Source organism: Linepithema humile, chromosome 2, assembly GCF_040581485.1.
Source record: "Linepithema humile isolate Giens D197 chromosome 2, Lhum_UNIL_v1.0, whole genome shotgun sequence".
Classification (NCBI taxonomy): Eukaryota; Metazoa; Arthropoda; class Insecta; order Hymenoptera; family Formicidae; genus Linepithema; species Linepithema humile.
The window spans coordinates 836630-858679 of NC_090129.1; the positions used below are offsets into that span (position 1 = coordinate 836630).

The 22050-nt window shown below is 40.9% G+C and overlaps 1 protein-coding gene across 1 annotated transcript in view; it reads left to right on the plus strand.

Moving 5' to 3' along the window:
* Nucleotides 1-7853: 7853 nt before the first annotated feature.
* Nucleotides 7854-22050, plus strand: part of ptc (protein patched) — a 39468-nt gene continuing 25271 nt past the window's right edge. Inside the window, exons 1-2 of the mRNA XM_012376076.2 lie at nucleotides 7854-9197; nucleotides 20537-20729. Coding sequence (XP_012231499.1) covers nucleotides 8994-9197; nucleotides 20537-20729 — 397 coding nt within the window. The 5' untranslated portion in view covers nucleotides 7854-8993. The remainder of the gene's footprint in view (nucleotides 9198-20536; nucleotides 20730-22050) is intronic.

Genomic DNA, 22050 nt, shown 5'->3' on the forward strand with positions numbered 1-22050 from the left:
GGAAGGCTCGTAATCAGGGGGCTGAAAAGTGAAGCTAAAAGAACGACATCTTTAATGACGGTCGTAAAAGAGGAAAGTCGGCGAATTAAGAAGTAAACGTTCCCAATCGTCGTCATTTTTTCGGGAAACGACGGTGGACGACGTATCCCTGTGAAGTACACCCTATAATAAAATAGAGCCATAAAACGGAGGAGAAAGTGGATGCGAGGAGATGACAGTAAAAATCAGTGGACAGATCTCGTTTTTCAGATAACTCGAAATTGATTATAATCACGGAGGGAATATTCGTAGAACATTTAGAGATACACGGAAGAAAATACTGGCTAATTTATTTCTTCGTAAAGATTGTGGAAATATCGGATTCCGGTAGTTTCTGTCATCGTTTGAGAGACACCCCGTATATCGCGCTAGTGCCGCACGCGTATACGTATTTGCGCTCGCGCGTGCAAATCGTGCGTGCGTACTTCCGCGGTAGACTAGCTGGGTGGTCCACGATCCACGGAATATGAGGCTTAGATAGCTCGTTCCGTCCCGTGTGTTGCGTGAGGCGTACACGCACACGAGCGGCACGACGGCCTCGCGTGTCCGCGAGCGCGCTTATTGATTTCTAATGACGGCGCGTGTAAACGTTGATTTTTGCGCGCGCGGCCTGCCTACCCGTCGATCTCGCGATACCATCTCGCACGGCCGGATTTTGCAAATCTGCATCTTGATGCGACCTTTTGCGAAAACAAAGCTTTCAATGTACACCACAGAACTTATGGCAACGCCTGAGAGAAATTTTATGAACAAAACTTTCTTTAGTTGCGCTTTTTTAATCATCTTTGAAAATTGAAGCCGACACTTCCAAAGAATTACTATTTTTTTTGGTAACATTTTGTAAATATGATTTTTCAACAAACATGATTTTCAATTGATTAGTGTTTTTGTATTTTCCTAAATTTAAAGATTATTCAAATAAATTTTTGTAGATTAGAGACGAATGCAACACAAGCGGATTAATTCTGCGAACAAATCGGGATTTGCCAATATTAATTCGTGTAACATCTTGTGATTTTTTTAGCAGAAGGACAAGACGTCCTACTAGTGTCCTCGAACGAATTCCGTTAGAAGTGGGTAGGGGTGTTCGCCGTGTTAAAAGGTTAAAGGAGGACGGCGGTTGGAGCAAAGTGCGAAGTGGAGATGGGCCCCCTTATAATAGCGCGTCTCATTAGGTGGTCCCTCGGTTTCGCCGTGGGTGGTCGGCCACTAACACTGTTTTGATATTAAGCATAGGACCGCGTAAGTTACGCGCACACGCCGTGATATACGCACGCATACGTGAGCCCGCTTAACCGCCGCATATCACGTTATTTAGCGCCAACGCGCAGCGGCTGCCTGAGACGATCGAAGAACCAGAATTTCTTAAAGTCTTACTTCAAAAATACTTGAATACACGTCGATTTATCATTTTTAAAAATGTATTGCGAAGGGCAATATTTCTGGATCAAAGCGATTGTTAAAAAAATGCGTTACGTGCGAATAAATCTATGCTGTTCGGAAATATCTTTAAATATTTCAGATGTGTGCATATAATGCATCATTAAAAAATGTTTTATGTTATAATAGTTAAATTAAAATATTCTTCAAAATAATAACTGATTTAATCAATATTTCTGCTAAAGATACAATGCTGTTCTTGTTTTAAAATTGAGAAACTATGCTTGTATCAATAGTCCGAGAGCCTTCTCAAATATCCCGCGAGAATATGGGTGCTTGTTCTTCTTTTATCATAATATTATACTTCTTTCACGCATGATACGATCCAATCCCTTCAGTAAAGAACAATCCTTTAACCTTTAATTGTGCAATATTACATGTTCAAGTATTATTAAGATATTTTTCTCTACCTGTTAATTAATCCAATTATTAATTGATAGAAGAAACATAAACTAGCATGTAAAACAATTTAAATTGAAATTTAGCATATTAAATAAATTATAACAATCAAACAATGACAGTGATATTAAATGCCGCCAAAATAAAAGAAATAATTAAATTAAACAACATATATATATTAAAATATATAAATGATATTTATGCACATTTTATTAATTTAAAGTTAATAAAAAAAGCCAAAAATTTAATAAACTAATTCGTATTCTAATTTATGTCGCGTGTTTTTGTGCTTACGTTACATATACAAAGCAGACCCGAATAGAGATATTTTGTACTCATGATGGGTGGGCACACAGTTGAACGGACAGGCAGTGAGTGCTCGTTTTGCACGTTTGACACGCTAATTTCCCCAAGCTTTCCTTGTCCTGGAATGGAGATGTCCAACCTATCCATCATTGAACAATTCAAGAGTCATCGCAGGGAGTCGCAATCCCATGGGTACAATAGAATGAAAAATAGTGCACTGTATCAGGTTAAAGATTTCGTTGCTTTAAATCAGGGACGGATGAGCCGTAACTTACTAGAAAAATCATTACGAATTCATAACTTATTCGAAAAACATGGTATTGCGATGGTTTCAATTGTCAAGAACATTTTTGTGCCAATCGTAATTTAAGATTTGATACAAGCAACAGTTTCTAACGGATTAAAAAGTTGATTATTTCTAGACAATTTTTTTAAACAGTATTAATTATTGCATATCTTTATTCGTTTTTGCGCAATAAAAAAATATATGTTTGTTATATTTTCGTGACTTCCAAAAAAGTATTATATTTAACTCTAAACTCTGCATCATATAATAAAACAATAAAATAAGATTCTACTTCTGTCTAATATAATTCATAAAAAATGAAACAGCAATCTCTGATGCGATTAATCCATACTGTCAAGTACGAGTTGATGATATGCGAGAAAAGCAATTTATCCGCACACACGGTGCAAAGAAAAAAAGAATTTACATGATTTTTCATTGCTGACGTCATAATCTGATATGAAAGTCGACTTGTGTGAATACCGAATTTCGTAGTCGGTCCGCCCCTGCCTTACGTACGTCGCCTCTGCTCCGCTCCGGCGAAGCGAAGGATTCCGCCAAGTCGGATCCACCACGCGGGACAGAGGCGTCGGCCCGACCTGGGTGGTCCCCGTCCTACGCAAACAGAGCGTACGTAGAGCCAAGCGTACATCTCTCTCTCCGCCCAGAGGACGATCAGGTATAATTCCTCGGCGCGGCGCAGCGCGACGCGGCACGCTGTTCGGGAAATTTACTGACTTTACGGGTTTCAGAAGTGCTCGCGACACAATGGCAACCGCTTGTAACGCCGTGATCCGTTCCACTTAAATTCGTAAACCATCATTTAGTTCGTTTGCGGCTTACCCCGGGTCTTTACAACTTTGTTTAACTGCCCCCGTATCGAACAAACCGTAGCTATACATCTTTTACGGAATACCTGTCCAGTCTTAATTTATTTTTCCGTCAGAAATGTCTTCATCCGAAAGAAAAGCAGTTCCTCATTGTGACCTTCGCTTGAAGGCTCCCATCAGTAAAGAATTGTTGTTCTGTTGTTAAGATTTCATGCGTTTTATCGTTTGCTTTCGTTGAAAATTACGTACGTTTGGAAAACAAATTTACATGAAAACCGTTTCACTACGCGTTTAATAATCTCTACGCGCTTGAGGGTATCTCGCGTGCGATAAATCTTTCAAAGCATCTCCTCTTTGGAGACAAATCGAGAGCTGTGAAAAAATCATAATAATCATTTTTCGGAATTTTGGACGCGACGCGCGCCGTGGTTTAAGAGCGGAACGCGGCGCCGCTACAAATCCTTCGAGCTGGATTTACGATTTTAATTCGGGATAGTCACCGAGATGAGAGTCCGAGCGGATCCGTACCATGTATCCTGACCATATTGCTTTTCATTATGGCCCGCGGTGTGCCTCCGGACCACCGACGTCGCTGCAATTAGTAAGTCGGATATCTTCCTCTCCAACTCTTTCCCTCTCTCCCCTCTATCTCGCTCTCTCGCTCTCTCTCTCTCTCTCTCTCTCTCTCTCTCTCTTTCTCTATCACTTCTCACTTTTTCTCTCTCGTTCCCTCCGTTTTTCTCTTGCTCCCGCTTTTTAAAATTTTTTTGTTTTGATCAAATAGAGAGGTAGTTTTCAGATAATTTCAAAAATGAAATTAGACAGATTAAATTGACGAGGTCTACAAAGAAAAAATTTTATACTTCTCTTCCAAAACTTATTTATTAAATCCTAATAACGTTAATATTAAATCAAATATATTAATGTAAAAATATTATTTTATTTTCCATTATTTAAGATAACATTATAAGGATTTAATAGGCAAGTTTCTGAAAGAGAAGTATAAAATACCTTTTCTGTGGGTCTCGTTAATTTAAACTTGTCCAATTTCATCTTTCGAATGATCCGAAAACTACCTCTCTATTAAATACGTTAATGATCACAAATTACTATTTAAATTCCGAAATTGAAAGTAACAATCGTTATTTGTTATGCAAGAATTAGTAATAAAATTAAAATTGAAATAAAATAGAGATTGTTGAGATTAATTTAGACCACAAGGGATTAAAGTTGCGGTTGGATTAAGTAGCATCTGTAAAACTGACATTTAATCTTTTCGTACTTATGAATATTTATGCTCTGTATCGCATTTATCTTACCGTGTAAATATACGTCTTGGAAGATACGTCTTTACATCAAAATTTAATTAGAAAAACATTAAAAAATAAAATATACACAAATAATCAAATCATATGTTAATTTTTAACATGTTTCGACTGTCCTAAATACTTAGCTCTCGAATCGTTTAAGGAATCTTATCAGTAATTTGAATAACGCTTTGTACATTGTATATGAGAAACATTTGAATGCAAAACTCATTCTCCTTGATTTCTAATTTTACAGTACAAGCAAGTACTGCAACAAAAATATTTAATTGTAGAATTCACCAGTCTTTTTCATATAATCATATTTCTTTTAATCTGCAGGATGTAATAAAATATATAATTAATTTTAAAGAGAAAATTGTGTGTGTGTCGATTATTTACAAAATTATTCGGTAGATTGCGCCTGAGATTCTGCAACGTGATGCGCATCTATGCATCGCGTCGACGAGAAGCACAGGCGGTTCTATACGCGCGCTGACTCAGCCGCTATCTCACTCCTGCACTCATTAAGCCGACACAGCAGCGTCGGCAAAGATCAAAGCTCGTCTCCTACGGAGGACCGCTTAATACCGGGTGGCGAGTTAAGAGTGTCGTAAAAATTATTAACGGTTCCTCAACGCGCGCGCGCGTTCCTTATCGTCGATCGACGGCGACTGCGGGGTGCATTCGTCAAAGGGGACAATACGCAAAGATCGCTCCGCTTCTTTTTCATTGTCTTTTTCCTCTTATTCTTCTTCCTTTCTTCTTCATGCAGAACATGTGGAGCGTTTTATTTTATTTTCCTTTTGTTTTATTAACTAAGAACTTTACAACGGCCGTGCGTAAAATCTTCCGATGCCGAAGGACGTTAATACTGACGCATAAAAGAGACAGTAAGATGCGATATTTCTTAAAAATCGTTTCTCATCAAAACAGGCTCTATACGCCTAAATGATATCTGCAAAAACATTTGTAAAGCACAGGATAAGTGTAGCTATTATTTCTTTTTTCTATAATCTGTTATCTAATATTTTGTTATTGTCTTAATACAAAGCAAAACGTTCTTGAAAAAAGGTATTGTCCAAATATAAGTTTCCTAAAACAGTTACAACATTCCATTAATACCGTCAATAAATATGTTTTAATTCAGTTTAATTCAGTATCTTGTAACACTGAGAGTTTCTTCTTTTTTTAATTGCATTCGTGTGTACATGAGAGACCATTGTACGATGTCTAATGAAGTCGCATCGTTATGCAGATATTATGACGACAGCTTAATACGTTAACCGGCGCGCGACTTAATGAACAGCATCGGAAACAGCCGGCCTTCACTCCCACGCACTTACACACTCAAACCTCGACGAGAAAAGTATCGCGCGCGAATGTAATCTTCGATTCAAAAGAGTTAAGTCTTTACAGTTGTAACAAAAGAATTTAATGTGCAATTTTACAGCATAATAGAATGCCGAAAAATTCAATGTAAGATTAGATTTTATATCAAAAAATCAAAACTGATAAAATGTGAGTCTGAGGAAACTTGTATTTTTCTTATCTCTTATTAAACATAAAAATATCCTACTTATGTGCATTTTTGTATTAAAATACTGGAAATGGTCTGAAGTAATTAACGAATAATTTAATGCTAATAAAAATTTCTTCGCAAATCAGTAGTATTTTTAGTACAGTAAGATTTGCATTAATATCCGAGATTCAACGTTAAAAATTCTTTAATGTGGAATTTTATTCGCTTTATATAAAAATCGTGTGCAATGTTATTTTAGAATTGAGAATTAAATGACCACATTTAGTGCCGAAAATGTGGAATACGAATGCGAATCTCAGCCTTCAACGGCGCCGCAGTATTGATCTCACGGTGATTTTCTCTCCAAATAAGCACGCAGGTAAACAAATAAATGCACGGCACGCGCATAAAGGAGTGCTGTAGAAACGCTGAGAGAAGAGATAAAGAACAGATCATTTAGATACTGTATAATGATAATTAAATAAGATTTTACGTTAGAAATATGATAACTGTTTCAGAATAGATCCAAATTTCTAATGTGAACAAAAAAAATCTCAGTTTTTTACATCATTATAACTACTGCAGATCACACTGTCGGAAATGTTATTTTTACTATTTGTAAAACCATTTTTCTTCTACTCGCCAGCGTAAATAAAAAAAGTGTTGACATTTATTACGTAATAAGATTAGAAGTTACGTAAGATAAGAAAAATTTAACGGTGCTTCTCTTGCAAATTTTAGATTGGTTTTTCATTTCTAAGAATACATAAATATTCCTCCGCATATTTAAAAGTATTAATTTGCTTTTTTGTACCACATAAATTAAAGATTTTATCACATTGACAATCGCTTTGATTTAAAAATATTGTTATGCATGATGCTTTTATTCTAATTTCTTTCATTAGCAAATCTAGATTACGCGAGTGTATTGGAATCTTTTCTAGATTAAAGCTTTCGAAAATTTTAGATTTTTCGTATGTCTAGGCACCACTGCACACCGGCCGATCGCGCGTGTAGCGCAATTGTATGTGTATTGTGGCGCGCGTGTGTGTGTGTGTGTATGCCGCGTGTCTCCGTGTAGGTACTGTTTTTGCTCCAGGGAAAATGGCAACGCGTGTGTGGTCTTAGAGTCGACTCCCCTCGCGCTAGTCCCCCAGGTATCCTAGCACGCGGAACGTTAAGGCGCCTCCACCAGTCGTCTCCGAGTCCCCGACACTTCGGACTTTCTCGACTGCATTCGGTTTTGACGTCATTCCTGTTTGCAGTAGCGCATCGATCGAGGGCGATTCATCGATGCCTGATCGTTAATCGATCGAGCAAACGCGACATAATGCACTAATTTTACAATGTAAATACGTAAACGTGCACTTCAATCAATGTTTATTAATTCAAATCTGATAGATAATCGATATACGGCTAATATAGTTTCCTAATATAGTAAGCTAATATAGTTTCCTAGGAGCACAAAAACCCGCTATTAAAAATAAAGAAAATTAACTTTTGTCACATAATATTAGATATTATATGACAAACATATGTCACATGATTTTTGAACTATTAAAAATACGCATTGAAACGATCAGTTTTCGCTTATGTATTAAGTTTCAGAAAACTAGTATTTTTTATTTCAAATCGAAAGGCTTAAAAACGTAAAAAAAAACGGAAAACTATTTCTTATCGTCAATTATTTAAACTATTTTGAATATATGTGGAATGATTTTTAGGTTTCCTCAAGCAAAGTATCAAAAATAATTTTACTTGTACAACGGACCCCAGGTCGTATTGAGAGAGGCCTGCGATTACGAGCCTGAATGTTTGCGCAGTCCCGAACCTGCAGCGCCGTCGGAGAAGGGGCTCATCGTCAACTATGGCCGGCGCGGCAGGCAGGCTACGAAAGAAATGTGGCAGCGCGTTTCGCTTAGTACCGACTTAGACTGCTCTAAGTGGCGGTCGTGTGCACGCCGGCATCCGTCGTCGCACCTTCACGCACGATCATTCAACACCGGGACGCATCAGAGACTCGTGCAGAGGGTCCGTCGTAACCTGCGAGCGCGCCCGACGACGACGACGACGACGACGACGACAACGATCTACAGTGGTGACAGTGACAACGCGCGGCAAGCCGGGCCCCGGAGCGGGCCCAGCCGGATTCGCGGATTAACTCGCGCGACGGCACGTGATCGATCGTATACGTGGGAAGAATCGATCGTCGCGTGATACATTTTTCTTTATCGCGCGCCTTCGTTCTCGCGCTAGCGCGTTCTCAACTCCGCCAGTACGAGGGAATGAGAAAGGGAGAGAAAGAAAGGACGACAGGAACGCGACGTATTTACGCTTGCGGTAACCTAAAAACCGATCCCGTCGGCGCGATATATCAGGAAGACGAGCGCATGCGCATCGCCGTTTGTAATCCTCGTGCGCGAATTACGAGCGAAGCGCAGAGTTACGTAGTATGATACGCGCGAAACGCGGACAGTGTTGGTGAAGAAGTGCTCTCGAAAGGTGTTACGATTTTCCGGGCAGTGAGTGCGAAGGTAACGCGTTCAGTTCGGTACGTTCGAATTCGCCGACGGTCCAAGAAGAGGAGACCGCGCCTTCCGATCTAGAACCAGATCGTCCCCCCTTTAAGAAAAAAAAAAAAGGACACCGATATTAAAACGTCAACGTGAAGTTATTTATTGCCTCGAAGGTTGTCGGGATCTCTGGCGAACCGCAACAGGAGATTTGTAACGAGAGATCGATGAGAAGTTAAAGATCAATCGGTCGGTGAAAGAGAAAGAAAGAGCGAAGAAAGCGGGCGAAGGTGAGGAACGAATTCGGAAAGTTATAATCGCGCGTGTGGCGTGTGGGCGAATGCATGACGGATCATGGTTTCCGCGTCCGGCCCCATATCCACAGGGATCCTAGCGGGACGCCCTTCTGGATCGCAGGGCTCGCGGCAGAATGGAGACGCGGAATGCGAGAAGGACGCGGCGAGGGCGGCGGAAAGCGCGAAGATCCGGCACGCATCGGATCTCTACATCAGGCCCAGCTGGACGGACGCCGCGATAGCGCTGGATCAACTCGAGAAGGTAAGAATTCCACTCATAATCCTTTCACGGTCAAGGAGTGTCGAAAAAGGGACTGGTATAAACTCGGGTCAGGAATGGATTATCTGTTTGTGAAATCGAGCTTATTTATATTCTCTATTGTCCCGAGATGTGTACGATATTTATCGCAGCGTCATAATTGGTCACTGTTTGAGTATGATGAACTGTTTGTTTGGAACGCCTTGAGGGTTTCAAGTGCGAGTGTACTACACACAGTTTATGGATTGTTTACTATTTCTTATCATTGAATTTCTCATTGAAAATGTCTTTATTTTCTCATTCACCCTCGTGCTATTTCACATCAAAAATTTTATAAAGGCATTCGATAAGTGAACATTCTTTACATATGTATTTAAATGTCTCGAATTTTTTTCTTATCGATTATTTTATGGGAAACTCCATGAAAGATTTAACTTTTAACATATCTTATCAAGATTTAGAGAGAATACGCAGGTTTGATAGGGAAGTTTGATGTGATGTGGAGACAATAAAGGAAGGTAAACGTATCTCTGCCTATCATCGAAATTATCTATGTGTAAACATTGCGTTAATGTGCATTACGTTTATCACGAGGAAACGAGACGACTAATTAAGATGGTTAAATAATTTCTTTGTCTATCTATTCTCGTTACATCAACTAGATGTAGATAATAGCGCCGGTACAATCCGACGTGCGTATCGGTCCTTTCGGATGCACAAAGATAAGCGTATGATTTCGATGCAAATTATATTGACCGTTTGCGATAACGGCGCCGTTACTTCTTACCGTGGCGTTGCGCTATCTCCGATCGGCGATTAACGATGCGCATTTTGACGATCGAATATACGTTTTAACAGCGGTTAACGCTACTGGTTCTTATCGACGTCGTCGGCGAGGAACTTCGAGAAAGTGGTATTACCGATTATGTTTGTTGCTGCAGCCGTGAAATCACATTTCTCGAAAGTACCGTTTCTGCCTCTCAATTATCAATAAATTCAAAATGTTTCAACGGACTATGAATTTCAACAAAATAATACGCCGCGTTCGCATGCATTCACTGATACGCCGTGCAAGGATTCGCAATATTTGTGCCGTAAAGTCATTGTGTGGAAAAATCTCGGAATGAGAAAAGATAAACATACCAATGCTGCAGAAATGCCGCCGTACAACTTTCTCATTTTTAGCAAGAGCAATCGTAGCTGCAAAGAACGAAAGTGAACACATACTTGGGACTCACCGTTCGCAACTAGAATCAAATGTAAATCGTAGCATTCATCGCATCACGAAAATCGGGCCTTCCGCTGTCCAATCTCTTTGACAGTAGATGACCGTAGCGTATATCGATCCTCGATCCGTATAAATATTCAAGCTTCTGCACACACACACACACAATTTTGACCGATGCAACGATACAAGTATGTATACTCGGTAGAGCTGGCGTAAATTTTTCACATGTTCGCGATCTTTCACTCCCGGATGCGATCACTTCTCTATGCTAAAGTGCAACAAGTGACGATTCATCGCGATGATATTCCGCAATTAGCATTTTCGACAGAAATTCCTTTCGCAATAGCACGATTCAGATACCGCATACTTTCGCTACCGCAAACTCACCGAAATACGGAAAACGATAATGGCGCGTATTTGTCGCGTAACTCAAACTCCGGTTGGCGGTAGCTCTGCAGGGGACCAAGGATGACCAACTGAATAAAAATTGATTAAAGCGAGTGGTAAAGGTACATCCAGATAAACCTGCATTGCGCATACGCATATAAGGAATTGGATTGGTCCATTTCCTTATGCATCTTTTTACGGATATACCTTAATAGCTGGTAATCTTGTACGGAAACGACGAAGCGAATGGCAATACTGCAAACGACGGTTAGCAAAGGGGGCTGGAATCGATCAAGAAAGATCTTGCAAATCATCTATCGAATTCCGGTGGATAGAAAGTCGTGTTTGAAAATAAAAGATCAGCAAAAGCGAGCGTGCGATGAGTTTACGTCGGAAAACGCGATTGTTCTCATCTTCGTTGTCGCGTGCGCGCGCGTGGTGTGTGTTGTGCAAAATATGAAGAAACTTGAATACGGACTCGAGCCGAAGGTCGAGGATGCACACTGCGGTCGGCGACCGTCAGCGACCGTTGAGGTTAACGGCGATGAATCTTGATTCTTCTGACGCGTTTGGATGCCGCGATATATGTCCGGTTGCAGCTGCGAGCGGTGAGTGGTGGAGATTAAATTTCGTTCTTTTCAGCTGGACTTATTTACATTTTATGTGCTTAAGGCGAGAAAGCTATATACGGCAGCATTTCTGCGCCATCGGTTGCGCCATGTTTATCTTTTTCTTTTGAATTTCGTGGAAGCACATAAACTGTACACACGGAATTCAGAAGTATCTATGTTTTATCTTCACATGCTTATATCATTTTCTCTTCAATTGTAATTAATGTTGTTAACTTTTACAAGGCAAAACTTTTTCTAGATTTTGTGGATCTACTTCTTAGTTTGTAGTGTGCTATTTTTTTGTTTAGCAGCTAAAACTATTTTATTCTTTGTTAAGAAATATAGAAACTATTAAAATATTCATGCACACAATGATACAGTAGTTGAAAATGTAAAATCAAATTTTTCTATATTATAATATTTTCTTTTGGAAAACTTTTATCTAGAAACTTTAGTTAATTATTTAATATCAATTCCAAAGAACCATTAAAAATTACTCTTTTGCTTTTGATAAACAAGAACTCTATCTGAAAGCATTATTTACAAAATAAGGGAGATTGTTCTTTCCGTTTGATAAACTTCCGAAATATTTTCACACGCGTACTAGGTCGCTCTCTCACTGGCGTTACGCATTAATCTCACATACACACATACGCACATTATAAAGGCAGTCATTGCGGCTGTCTTTCTATAAGAGTTACATGTCGACTAGCTGCGAACTTTCACATACGCGGGTGGTCCCGAGACGCGTTTTTCGAGGGTTTACAGATCGAAAGATCGACTTCCTGCCGGGGTCCACGGAGAGGCTGAAACGTCGTCACCCTGCATCTAGAAAAATTTCGTGAGATCTGTTCGCGCGACAAAGATCGGGCCCTGAGATTCTCCCTACGAAAATACGAAAATGTGCGAGACACGTGAACCGGATGGTATCGCCTTTCGAGGATGCCTTCTTCGATAGGATCAATCCGCATTTGCGCGTAGTATTGATTTGTTTTTTTATCGATTCGGCTCCGAAAATTTCCATTGAGATTACCGCGCGATTCAATGTATTTTACTTTGTTTCTTTTCTTGTAAATTTTAACATTCTCGCTGAGAAAGCATTCCGGCAAGTTTTCGGAATCAGATATAATTTAGTTCCGTAATAAATTTCATTAATACCTACAATAGTGCGTGTTTCGTTTTCTTCGCATTTCTGCTTCTGTGCCGTAGCATTGGACGACGATACTTTCACATTTTTTGTATGTTTATTCCAACGAGAATTGTGTGATATTTATTTGCGAAGTATCGTGTTTAATTTATGTTCACGCGTCATTTTTAATTGATCTTGATTTACCACGCAATCGAGTGACAAAAGAATGTTACATTAAGTCCGTGCTGATGCTATTTTTAATTGCGTTCGACGTATCCCGGCTGATGGTCCGAGAAACGTGCACCTATAATAAGAGACGAAGCGAGTAGCAGGCCTCCGCGAACTTTTTGCTCGCGATAGTCGCGCTGGGTGGTCGCACGAGCGATTTCCACATCGCGGATGTACCGGGTCGTCCTGTTGAAATCGAGAAATCGCACCGTCGCTCATGTTTTCGTCGAAACCAACTTTGCTGGTATTGGATTGTAGTTTTTGACGGTAAAATAGTAGCTACGATATATACTATAAAAAATTACCAAAGCTATTCATTGGAATGTCAAGCAATATTTATTACACATTCGCACACGTAAATCGATTAAAACAATATTTTTTGGAAATCAAGAAATAAATTTTGCTGGCAAGTATCGATTAAAATATTAATGACAGCGGATTTAATTAAAAGTTAGTGCATTAATTAAATAATGTTCCGTTTAAATTAATACATATTCAGCCTAATTAGCTAAGCTTCGATTTTATGCGACAAAGCTATCCAATTCGAATTCTCATCTCAGTATACATTTTTCGGACTTTATCGTCTCTTTGATATTCGCAACGCGCGATTGAACGAGAGATAAGAGACGCGGAGGATTTTTTCGAGATTCCACGGGGCGCAGTAATTCACGCGATTGCACAATCGCGGGATGCGCGATCGCGGATGAGGTGTTGACAGTCGATGTATGTGTGAGAGACAAAAAGACTAAATTCGAGGTCGATGCTCCACTTTTCTTCTCGACGAAATCGGCTCGCGGTCGAAGAAGAAGAGAAGGAGAGCCTCTTCGTGCCTCGCGTTTATGCCGAATGAGTCAGTGAGTCAGTGGCCCCGGCCTCCACAAGGCGAATAGTGCGTGCGTGTGTGTGTGTGTGTGTGTGTGTATGCGTATGCGTATGCGTATGCGTATGCGTACGGAGACGCATGCATACGGGTCTGTTTCCTTCTCTTCCTTTTTTCCCGTTCGCGAAAGAAGGGAGGCTGATTCTCTCGGGAGGATTTATGTGCAGGATGATAATGGAACGTGATGAATTAGTTTTGTCGGTGCCGGAGAAATATCGAAAGGGGTGCGTATGTGTGCGTAAAAACATGGTGTGTTTCTTCGAAAATAATGCTATCACCCAATTTTTATATCGTTATCGTGTACCCTGATCTCCTTCGAGCCGACTTAATTTAGGGCAATTTACTCGATGAGGCGCTTCTTTAAATTTACGCTGATATCCAACGATAGAATAATGTTTGATGCTCTTTATACGCGGAGAGATAATTTAATAAAGTACAATTAGATAAAGTTTTTAGCGACAGTTACACATGTTTCATTAATCCACACGTCAAACTCCAAAATTGAATATATCAACATCGCGATATTTTTTTCAGCATCTTTAGATTGTGTTTTGCATAAAAATAACAAAATGTGTCATTAAACATATCATTACAACATAATATTTAATTTTCATAATAATTGTACATTCGAAAAGCTACTGATTTAAGTAATTTCAACATCGCTGCTTAATATTCCGCGATACACAAACTTTTCTACATAGTCTCCGAATTCGCGAGAACGTCCATTTTTTCCGACTCGGCCGTCAAAAGAATTAGGCAGTAGTTTCACTTTTAACGGAGCCAAATGCGCCAAGCACCGCTGATCGAAATTGATTTATTCTTATTGAGAATGCAACTCGATCGTCGGATCAACCTTGGCCTTGCGCCGCATGGCTGTGTGCGTATGCATATGCACTCGCGCGCCGACCGAATGTTTACAGAATACGTAGATCCGTTATCATCGCCGCGTCACACACACTCGCGCGCGCGTCAGAGTTCATTTACTCCAATTTGTTTACGTTCACGAGGGACGATTCAGCCACGGGTACTGACCTCGACCCGCTGCACCATCTCGCGTCCGTTCATGCGTATGCATAAAGACTCGTAGCGGATTGCGGCAAATTTATTATTAGGTCGATGCGAAAAAATTCTATTTTAAATAAAGTTCTTGATTTGGACTTTTTGAAGAGGAAATCTAAGCAGGGTGCTCTAAATTAGTAATTACTCTTAAATTAATTATTACTCTCTTAAAATCGGTTCTGCAAACTCATCACTGGTAAACGTTCCATTTTTGGATTTTATAAATTTTACTTATTTTTTTTATCTGTCATTGAAATTTATTTTTGATAATTATTATTGATTGATAAAATAAAAAATAAAATTATTATAAAAAATATTATAAAAATTTATAATCTTTCTGCAAATTATTACGAACTTAATTATTTGTATTATAAATAAAAAAATAATTTTTAAATTGTTTGCATTTTATTGTGAAGAAATAGATAACAAACTATAATAAAATAAAATGCGATACTTACCTGTAATGATTTAATATAATTGATTCATCTCGATCTGGCGTTTCTTAATGACATTAACCGAATACGATGTTTCGAGGGGAATTTGTTGATTACAAAGAATCTCTCAACGCGTGTACCATACACTACCACTGCTAACCGATTCGAGACGATCGCCCGTAAAGATCACGATCGAAGATAAACGCTGAATTCCAGCGGCACGAAATAGCGTACGGGCGCACTATTCCGTAATCTGTGTCTTAATTTCTGGCAGCTGAAAGCCGATCGTCGCCGTCGTCGTCGTCGTCGTCGTCGTCGGCGCGCGGTCCACAATACCGAGCATTCACGCACGCGTTTGCACGCCCGTATGTGTGTGCGAGTGAGATTAAAGGGCGCCGACACTACGTGTGAGGGACTTCCAACACTAATAATACCTACGAGAGGGTGGAGACGCACGGCGCGCACACATCGCCTTGAAGGCGAAACTTGTCTGTGTGTACATGGTGTCCGAAAAGTACCGAATATGTCTTGTTCGGTGATAAAATTTCACAATCCGTTCTTTAATTGTCAAATTTTTTATGTTGAAAATGATAAACGCAACACAGGTTTTGAACGATCTTCTTCAAATTTTCATTGAACAAGATGCCGCACTTGTCTTAAAATCTATTATTGACAGAATGTATTGTAATTGTACGTGAACTGTACGTGAACATTTGGTTCGAAAGAAACAATCTAAAGAAACGAGAAACAATTTTATTCCGATTTAAAGATGAATTACACAATTACACATTAAATCGTAATAAAATTTAATTATCGCCTCGTGATATGTTAAACTTTGTTCCATGTACCGTTGCGCACTAACTGGAATATCAGCAATCTAACTAATTTGCAATTCTAACAGAATGTAAACCAATGTAATTCGTTTTGTAGCAGTCCTTTGCCGCGCGTGTAAACTCTTCCGTTATTCGAAATACTTATGATATACTAATCTTATTTCCACTGTAACAACAAGCATCTATTTTTAGTCGGGATGCGTCATAGAACTAGGACAAGCGGGAGAACCCTTTTCCTTTTAGAAACAACACGAGGGAAGGGGAGACGAACAGTTTAATTCTATTTTTCCGAGAAGTTTATCCCTCCGCGGTTTTGCAGCTGGAGAATGCGGTCGCGTCGCTCTTCTTTTAGGTAAAAACGTACATAGACGTGTAATCCGAGAAGCATTACTCTCGTCTTAGAATCGCTCGGCTGAACTGCCTGCTGATGTGCAAAGCTCTCTAAATATATCTCACTTATAAGCAGAAATATTATTCATCGCTGGCGAAAAAGTGGCGAGTTGAAAATTTCGAGTTCGTAGTCTCTTCGTGAGTGGTCCATCGCAGTCGGAGTCGGGATTTCGCACAAACGCGTATCGTGCTTTCTACGTTTCTCACGCATCGGCGGTAAGCTTTGTCCTAAACGCGTGAAAAATCCCAAGGACGCCGGTCGTTACGCTTTTCCTCAGATTTCAGATGACCGTGAAGTGTGCCGAGATGCGCCTTAAGAGTCGGCCTGTCCCTTTCATCCTTGCTCAAGGATGTACGCCCACACGACCTGGCGTCGATCGGTCGCCTTTCATCTTCGGCCATCCTGTATGTGTCGTCTAGCTTCCGTTTTTGTATATTATATATATAAATAATCCCAAAATCTCGAAAGTTCAAATAGTACTCTTTATGCTGTCAATTTTGCAAGATTATTTGAGCCATGATCTTTCCCTCTTATCCCCCGAGGCGTCGACAGTCTCCCTCGGAGCGGGGTTACAACTTTATCTCCCATACAAACTGAAGAAGTCGGTTCCTAAATGGAACTTTTCTAAATTTCACCCAATCTTTTAATCTTTGCTTCCCAAAAATGTGACATTTTTATATCTTATCGCACTCAAATAGAGAGAGAGAGAGAGAGAGGGAGAGAGAGAGAGAGAGATAATAGATATCTGCTATTTTTATTTCATAAAACTTTTTATCATAAACTGGAATTTTATGGAGAAACTCTCAGTCATATCAAAATTAAAAACAAAATTTTAAACTAGAAAGCTCGAGATGCGAAAGGGCAGTGCTCGTAATTACCGATAGTCTTGATAACTCGCGTCGGACGAACTGTCCGACCTTTGGATTTCCCTTTCGAATAGACCATGGAATTCCTCTGCCGATTAGAGAGCGTCGGCCGGATCCAGTTTCTTGCGTACACTTCCCGCGTCGTGCCTACCACAAGAACATCTTCGTTTGTCCGGCTGGACCATGTGTACCATGTGAGTTACGTGTACGCGCATACTGAGTGGAGTCCCCACAATACGAGTGGAATTTGAAGAGAAGAATTTGCATGAAACATTTCACGAGACATGTTAATTTTTCATAAGTACCGCAGAATTTTTTTAAATACCAGTGACTGTGTGTGTGAAAAAAATTACTGTCCTTTTTCTGATTAGTTTGTCCTCTCGAATCAGTGAATGAAAGAACGCATTTAGTAGCTTCAGAGGCGCATATTCGCGTCGCTATTATACGCTTGTTTTATTATTACACATTTGTTGCATATTACTTGAAGTACGTACGTGCGGGCATGAGATACGGCGTCGACAGTATAATCGACGGGTAATAAAGCAAAAGAATCGCAACGAGAGTAGAGATAGAGGAGACACAAAGAGCCCCGACGAGTGAAAAGGGTGAGAGTGTTCGAGCGAGCGATCGGGCTCGTCGCGTTTCTCGAGGAGGGCACTCTCGCGGGAGAAACGAGTCGCGAGAGAGAAGCGAGGCGACCGCCGCCGCCGCCGCCGCCGCCGCCGCCGCGCTTAACGAATTTATGTTACTCGTACTTTTAATGTTTTTTATGGCGCGACACGAGCTGCGCCGAGAGATAGCAGACAGCATAACAGGATCTTATGTCAACGACGGTGGTCCTCCGCGCCGCGAGCTTGTAATATGTAGATACACTGCCCACCGCCGGGAGAAACCCCATAAGGCCCGCGGTGAGAGAGAGAGACCACTTACGGGAAAAAGGGGGGAACCATCTCAGTACCCCCTTTCTCCCCCTTTTTTTCCCGCCCATCCTCTGTCTTTCTCTCTCTCTCTCTCGTCCTGTCTCTCTCGCGCGCTGCCGCGTGTGTGGACGCTATATAGACGTCTCGAGAGCGACTCGTGGCGTCTCGACTTCCTTTTACTTCTTCTTCTTCTTCTTCTTCGTCCTTTCGGTTTCTTTCTCGAAACGGTCGGTGAAAATACCGGTGTGCGCGCTCTCGGTAGTATAGAGGGTGTCTCACAAATCGCGACTTTAATAACAAATTTTTGGACGAACTCGGAGTCGATTTTCTCAATCGCGAAAATGTTGCGAAGCGGAATCATTTATATATTTACATCTCTATAACCGAGATTTAAATTCAAATTTTTGTAAAATATTTACAATTTTTTCCGGCTGTCTGTTCTCCAGAGTTTTCTATTTGTCTATAACTCAGAAATCATTTTTGTTGAAAAAATCGACTACAAATTAGTTAGAGAATTTATTAAAATTACGCCGGGAATAACAAAATTATTACACATGAATTTTCCAAATAATTTCTTCTATTTTCTATCAAATAGAAGATCTTGTATCATGTTTCTCTCTTCGATCTTCATAAAATAAATTTTTTTATCAGTGACAGTTCCGTGTTTATTCTATCCTATTTCAGACATTGTCAATTTTTCCGTACAAATGTAATAGATTGGATGTTTATGTGATAAATGCTGAAATATTGCCAATTAAGACATCGGCATTCGGAATACCGGTACTACAACCGCTACCTGTGCATTTTCTCCTAGAAAAGCTTGAGGGCAAAAGTCACGCATAACGCGTTGGACCCCCACTGCACACCATGTGGCGGACGCGGATTGTCCGCGTGTCTAGAGTTACCGGGGTGGGGCCCGAGCAGCTGACCGCAAGCAGATCCGCACGCTACCGAGAGTTAATTGGCTGGAAAACTTCGCTATCCGATACTCGATGTAGCTACCGGCCTCCGAGCCGTAGCCACGCATAATCCACATTTTCGTCTGTCAGCTGCGGTGCGCGCGAGCGCGTTACGCTCTTTAAAAGATAACTGTACTTCTTGGTGTGCGAAAGATCGGCATTTAGACCGATGACGAGCAAAAGACGTGCTCCTTCGCTCTTCTTTGACACGCGGCAATCATTTATAGTCGTCCAATAATTTTCGAGTTCTGTGCAGAGACAAATCGGCAAAATTGTTCAAGTTCCAAACAGATTTTTTTACTAGAAACTTAATGTACCAAAATTTTAATTCTGGATGCAATGCTTTCTCTATATTTTAAATAACTAAATGTTTGCCGGAAAAGGATATGCTTACATTTTTTTTTTAATTATGATATAAACTCTGTAAAAAAAACGCATCACTAAACAATTCGAACAGTAATTATATTGTATCGCGCATGTAGCGCGAGTTCTGCCTTGATGATCCGCGAGACTTGTTTATCACAAATCAAACCATGTTTGCTTATTCGCCGAACAAGAGGGAGGATAAGGAAGAAGTAGCGAGTGCTCCTTCCAATTGACTTCTCTCCTCCTCTCTGTCTGGATTAGACATCCCTCTCCTTTCCTCGCTACCTCGAAAGATAGACATTGTTGCGGGTGGTCCACGGTACATATTGTCAGAGCGGCCACCAGGTAGTGTGCAGCGTTGCCGCTCGCAATGTTGCAAGCGCAGCTTTCCCTCCTCTCCTCTCCTCTCCTCTCCGCAAGGCCCTGACTTCTCCTTGTATGATCACCCCTCTCCTCCTCGACCTTCTCCTTTACTCTCTGTATTTCTCTCGATCTCTCTCAGTTTCGTTTAAGCAACCGTAACTTCGCTCTAAAAGCCCGGACCGTCGTCTCCACCTCCTCTTCTGTCCTTGTCCCTTGCCGTCTCTTCCTCCGCCTCACTCTCGCTTTTTCTTCTTTTCCGCCGTTTCCGCCACTTGTCATCCCGCCAAACCCACGCGACGAATTTAAAGGCCCCGGTGCACTCACGACCCCACCCCGGCGGCGATGGGTGCGTTCACCGATTTTTCCCGGAAACCGGCTGCACCCGTTCTCATTCCGCGTAACGCCGGCGGAATTATTCTCGGATACAGGTCGCACCAAAATCAGTAACGCGATACGTAGATTTCATCGAGAGGCAAAGCCGCGACGATGAGCAATTGTTTTATTAACTGTGGATTTCAGGAAATAATTCTCGAACTGAATATTTGATGACGTACAACGGATGTATCGTACAGATTGCATCGTGCAAAAATGCGTGACAATAGGTGCATTGTGCTCGACGTTCGACAGTCGTAGAATTTCTATAGGACACACAAAGCGCAGAAATACAAAGCTCATTTTCTTTTTCCAGGGAAAGGCGGAGGGTCAGAGGTCGGCGGTGTGGTTCAGAGCGCGACTGCAGGATCATCTAAATCAGCTGGGTTACTTCCTGCAGCAGCACGCCGGAAAAGTGCTCTTCGTGTCCATCCTCGCGCTGGGAACGTTCTGCGTCGCTCTCAAATCCGCGCAAGTCAATAGCAAAGTCGAGCAGTTATGGGTGCAGGGTAAGTGATATCTTCTTTTTTTTTCTCCTCGACGGTGTAATAATACGATCTCCGAATTTGCGAGTTATATCGTGCGAAACTTGCGAATACAAAAAAGAGAAATTAGGAAGAAAAGTATTTAACAAAGAAACAAACAATGCGTTTTTTACGTTTTAGATATATTTTCGTTTATTTTACATTGACGTAAAAAAATCTAACTTTGCACTACTAAAAATAATTTGTTTCTTTATCTTTATTATTTCCTTATTTTTGTCAATCACTTTGCAAAGAAGCAAACTAATGGCCACGCCAGTCAGTCATTGAAATGCGTCGAAAAACAGTGACGCGGGAAAATAAATTGATGTGAGAAAATCCCCGAGAGAGCTCGTCGTACTGATTATTCCCAAGTGGGTTTTAGCTTCGCCCCTTCGTTCGCCAGAAGCGCGACGTAAATTTTCACGGGCGGTGTGGAAAACCGGAGAAGTCAACGAACGAACAAGAAAGACAGCGGATAAATCGTTCGCGAGGGGGGAAAGGGGAGGATGCGCAGCAAAAAGAGGAAAACGACTTGAGCGGAATCTCTCCCACTACCGCGCTACATTAGTTGCACGCTCTGGGTGGTCCCGCTATATTTACCCGCGGCCCAAACGTTAATTCGAACACCCGTCGCGAACTTATATGCCGATGCGAACGAGGGCGAGGAAAAGTCAAACGTTTCGGGACGCATTTACTTTTACTCCATTTGCATAACAACCGAGCTCTTTGCGCGACCGGCGTTTGATTGTTTGAACGGTCTGCGTTTCACAAATTCGCTAAATCGTAGTTTGTACCAGCGTTTTAACAACGCTATATATATTGGACGCTTGTGTAACACGCTTTCGTTGTCGCGTAAAAATGGACAAGCGAAAATTTATGTGATATCTGTGCAAATAAACAGACGCGCACCACTGGTAAATAGCTCGGTGAGATCTGCTCACATTTTGCTCTGAAGATTTATATTTGTTTTCTATTTTTGGACACGCGAGCCAAAGAATCCTTTGTCATTTGCGCTTCCTGAATAATTTTTTTTTATTTAGTAAAATATTTCTTGATAAGTTATAGTTACAAGAATCGAGAAACAAGTTGACATTTTCTCGCAATTGTCAGAGAAGCTTCGGATATTGACAAAAACAGTACACTCCGATTAATCTCGGCGAGAGAGAAGCGCGCGCTCTTCGCGCGTTTCAGATAAAGTTCTCGGTAACGAATTTTGCACCGCGCGCAGTGACGGAAGGCGAAGCTGACGGAGTGAACAAACATTCCGTTCGTCGGGACTTAAAGAGAAACGCCCGTCGTCGATGTC